The sequence below is a fragment of the Stegastes partitus genome, unplaced genomic scaffold (genome assembly GCF_000690725.1).
Source record: "Stegastes partitus isolate 25-593 unplaced genomic scaffold, Stegastes_partitus-1.0.2 Scaffold2458, whole genome shotgun sequence".
Classification (NCBI taxonomy): domain Eukaryota; kingdom Metazoa; phylum Chordata; class Actinopteri; family Pomacentridae; genus Stegastes; species Stegastes partitus.
In genome coordinates, this window is record NW_007580189.1 from 158,571 (window position 1) to 163,115 (window position 4,545).

At 42.4% G+C, this 4,545-nt stretch overlaps 2 protein-coding genes across 2 annotated transcripts in view; one reads left to right on the plus strand and one right to left on the minus strand.

Moving 5' to 3' along the window:
- tmem110l (transmembrane protein 110, like) overlaps positions 1 to 3,298 on the plus strand; it is a 15,038-nt gene extending 11,740 nt beyond the window's left edge. Inside the window, exon 8 of the mRNA XM_008305275.1 lies at positions 969 to 3,298. Within this exon, the coding sequence (XP_008303497.1) occupies positions 969 to 1,097 (129 nt within the window). The 3' untranslated portion in view covers positions 1,098 to 3,298. The remainder of the gene's footprint in view (positions 1 to 968) is intronic.
- A 352-nt stretch (positions 3,299 to 3,650) lies between these two features.
- itih5 (inter-alpha-trypsin inhibitor heavy chain 5) overlaps positions 3,651 to 4,545 on the minus strand; it is a 19,898-nt gene continuing 19,003 nt past the window's right edge. Inside the window, exon 14 of the mRNA XM_008305276.1 lies at positions 3,651 to 4,111. Within this exon, the coding sequence (XP_008303498.1) occupies positions 3,849 to 4,111 (263 nt within the window). The 3' untranslated portion in view covers positions 3,651 to 3,848. The remainder of the gene's footprint in view (positions 4,112 to 4,545) is intronic.

A 4,545-nucleotide genomic window follows, 5' to 3' on the forward strand; every position in this document is an offset into this window, starting at 1 on the left:
AATAAACCCCTAAAACTTCATCTCTGTGTATCAAAGTTACAGCTTTAGACTTTTTTTTTCAATTAAAATAATCATTTCCAGCCTTAAAGTGGCTCAGATGTGACTCTGTACATTTACCTCCTTTCGAATAATCAGATCCAACCTGCTCGTTGCAGCTCAAGCACACCAGCTCACCTACAACAGCTCAAACTCTAAAGCTACTCTACGCCACAGAATGGCAAGTTGGACTACTGAAGTAATTCAGTAATGAACGTTTGAACTGGAAACCGACACTAAAGAATAATAATGATATAGAAAGTTCCCATCTGGTTTCTTAGATTTATTGCTTATGAACCGCTGGACGTCTGAATCAGTGTTTCTGAGGCCAATTCAAAGATGGAAAAAGCTCATATGTGGCTTTTACTGCTCATTATGCCCAATTATGTTTCATCTGTCATATAAAGAACACCACGTGGACGCGCTAACGAGGTTAAAAACATCTTTGTTTTCCATCAGAGGTCTTTAACTTTTGGTTTTTCAAAATTTGGGAGCAATTGTCGGTTTACAGATTATTAGAGTTTTTAAAGACGCTGTAGAAATGAGACCTTTGCACCTGTACTGTACCGTGGAGAGCGCTCGTGTGCTCCCAGCTCTCTTTATCCCAATATCTAAACCTCTAATGGCCTTTAAAGCCGTCTCTGTATCACGTTTCCGGCATGTCACGCTCCAACGTAAAGCAACATATGGAAATTTATAATGCTGTAAAGTGTCTAATAGTTGAGGAATTCAGCTCCTTGGAGATTTGAATCCCTACCGCTGCTGCTGCCGGAGACGGTTTTCAAAGCTGCAACAACACGCAGAGATATTTTCCACTTCAGGCAGGGAATGCAGAGCTGAGATATTTCTCAACCTTTACAGCGAGGATCCAAACACACGCTTGTAGTTAGCTGCTAAATGTGGCATTTATCTAAATGATCGTCTTCTCTCAGGTCCTGTTGACAGTCGAGACCGACACGGAGGAGGCCTCGGAGGGGGAGGAGGAGCCGGGAGACGGCGGCCCGGTCCCCCATGTGCAGTACTCAGGTGGACCTCTGAGGCCGAGCTGGGTGGTGGTCTGAGCCCAGGTGACCTCGCACTCCTCCATCCACGCTGTCAGCACACAAAACACTCCTAAATACAAAAAAACAACCCTGCATCCTTATCCCCTCAGTATTAAAGGTCTAAATATCAGCTTCTCTGCAAGCAAAGGCACAACTAAAGGTCATAAAACCTGCCAATGTGAACACTACAGCCTCAGCTGCCTTCTTCTGCATCGAAGGTTCGAATATTTACGAGTAGAGCTCGACTCCGTGTATGCATGCACATCAAATAGCATTTTGGGAATCCGAAGGTCTTTAACTCGTCACCTTGTTGCCTCCGTTTGAACATCAGAGTAACCACAAGCGAACAAACGTATGGAGGGAGATCTTTACGGAGCACAGCGCCTGCAGGGCCAAATCTACGGGTGGTAGCGACAGAAATGTAATAAATCCGTCTTTACTCCAAACTGGGGACTTTTGGGAATGATGTAGCTCTTAAAAAAAAAAAAAAGAGCCATTTATCGTGTATCATATTCCAAAGAGGAGCGAGACAGTAAAAGTATACGCTATATAAAGCATATAAGTGCTCCGTCAAATATAATCACAGCGAAGCCACCTTTTTAATTAAGGTGAAATTATAGTCATTCCTGCACGTTCTCCCTCCGACACTTTAAGTTGGAGGGATGATCGGCGTGTTTTTGTTTTTTAAACCGCACCCATATTGATGTTTTGGCTGCTGCAGTCTGGACAGACGAAGCTAATGCAGCTAAAAAGATTAAAAAGATGCAGCTCTGTGCAGGAGGCTGCATTTAAAGAAGCGCCTCATGTCGCGGTTGAGGAGAACCGGGCCACACTATGTTTCTGAAAGGACGGCGTACAGTATTAGAGCCTCTGTAGGGGAGAAAAACAGAGTTTTAGGAGCAATGTTGGAAGATTTTGAGGATTAAGTCCCAATTTTACAGGACAGTGAAGTTGTCATTTATTAAAATCGGGAAATTTTTTAGAAAATAAAGTCCAAGACGACAAATGAGGATGTGCTTTAGTGATTTTTTGGACGCACACGTTGGCTTTTCGGGCAAGAAAAGATTATTATCATAGCTACAACCAATCGGACAGCTAGTTAGCTTAGCTTAGCAATTTTGCAGAACAATGAAGGTATCAGTATTTTCAGAAAATAAAGTTTAATGCATGTGCTCGGCTAATTTTTCGAAATATACTTTCGCTTTTTTTGGCAAGAAATCTAAAACGCTAATACCACTTTTGTACGGTAAAGCTAAGGTGAGCAGCCAGTTAGCTTAGCTTAGCAATTTTGCAGAACAGTTAGGGTATCAGTATTTTCAGAAAGTAAGGTTTAATGCGTGTACTTGGCTAATTTTTCAAAATATACTTTAGCTTTTTTGGCAAGAAAGCAAAAACATTAATACCACTTCTGTACGGTAAAGCTAAGGTGAGCAGCCAGTTAGCTTAGCTTAGCATTAAAGTGAAACCTAGACTTGCAGGAAGTGCAATAAAATATATTCTCAGCACTGCTAAAGATTCAGACGTAAAAACCACGTGGGTTTCTTGGGATATTCTTTTTCTTAAAATATTTTTTTATTTTTTCCTCAAGTTTGGAGTTTCTCATTTAAAAATACACGCAAAGATGTCTGAAAATACACCCAGGAAATGGAAAAAAAATCAGAATTTCTCAACAATATGACTTCTTTTCACCAACAAATCTGTTCTCAGAACTGTTTTTCTCCTGAGAGAGGCCCTGATGCTGCGCTGTGGTCCGTCAGAAGATACCGTAGCCGTGCAAATTATGGCACATTCCTTTTATTTATTCTGTTTTATATATATATATTTGACTTTATATATTGTGGTCCAATCTGTGGTACATGTGTTGGAATAGATGGTTTAGTGAGTAAAGTCTGAGAGTTTTGAGAGTGTTTGTTTTGTTTAGCTGCCAAACTCCAGGCGGTGAATCAGTTGTGAAGCGAAGCAGGTGATTTGTGTTACTTTATACTCAGCCCTTCAGACATTCCATTTACCTGCTTTGAGGTTATGATTTAAAGGTCTACACTTGGACATACTCCGTCTGTAATGTTTTATTTTGTATTTCAGTGTATCTTGTGTATTTTTTATTTTTTAATAAACGGGGCGTTAAACAAACAAACAAACAAAAAAACAACTGCCACGGTGCTTCTTACCGAATGTATCTCTTCAATCTGTGCTACGAATAAAGATGATTGACACATGAAGCTGTGTCTGGTTGTTGAATTCCTGCGGCGGCCGGGGCACGGCAGCGCGATGACAGGCCACCTGAGCGCTACCTGGCCGCGGCACACCTGTGTGGGCGTGGCCTGCAGCCCTGTGACCTCCACCTGATGACAGGGGGTTGTGTAGGTGTGTGTGTGTGTGTCAGGTGTGCGTCTTGTCATTGGCTCTGGGACAAGGGGGTTAGTTACAGGGGTTGGTCACCGTGGCAACCAGGTGTGACCCGTGTACGATAGGTGTGAGAAAAACACTCACCTGAAATAAGGTGAGAAGTTTTTTTTTTCAGTCTCAGGAAGCAGCCTGGGTTTAAAATGTTTTATTTACAATTACAAAATGACTGTAAAAAATACCAGATCACATCATAAACACATTTAATTTTCATTAGAAATAGTAAAAAAATATATTCAAGAGGGGCCCGCAGGTGGAAAGACGCTTGAAGACTCGTCGTGCTGTGAACTAATAAGTCTATGGAGGTGTGCTAATTATTTATACCGGGCAAAAGGAGTTAATGGTTAAAGCCTCAGAGTTCGTGGTTCACGCCCGGTTGGTCCCGTGCGGCCAGTCTCCCGTGTCGAACATGTGCGACATCAAGTAGTCCTCGTACTGTCCGTCTATCAGCTTGGCGGCGTTGTTGCGGGCGAACCAGCAGTCCACGCTCTGCGTCCCGCTGTAGATCCTCCGGCTCTTCTTCACCACCGGCACCGAGCGGTCCTTCACCTTCAGGACCTGCGACGGCTTCACGTCTCCTCCGTCTGCGGGCAGCTCCGCCAGGCCCACCTCCTCGTACAGGAACTGGCCTGAGAGGTAAAACGGGGTTCAAGTTGTTTTAGTGTCAGATTTCTACTGATGGAAGTCTTTCATTTCCTCCTGATGTGTGGTTTGAAAACCACTGTGAGCATTTTGTTCTCACTAAAATGTGAAAATTCTGCTTTTCAGGTGGAGACGAGAATGTTTTTTTGGGGTAAGTAAATCCTCATCAGGGCAAATTTACTAAACTTTCTTTTGTCATTAACGTGCAATTAGACCTAAGAATCTTTTCAGTATTTATTCACCTCTAACTTGACATTATTCCAACAGCATTACACTGTTTTGGTGCATCTGGAGCCTCTTGATACAGATTTTATTATTGACGAACCACCTTTCACACCAAATCTTCAATTCTTTACACTTCATACGACACAATTTTGAGAATAAGCTGCTCATTCCTGCACACTTTAAATATTTCTTTTAC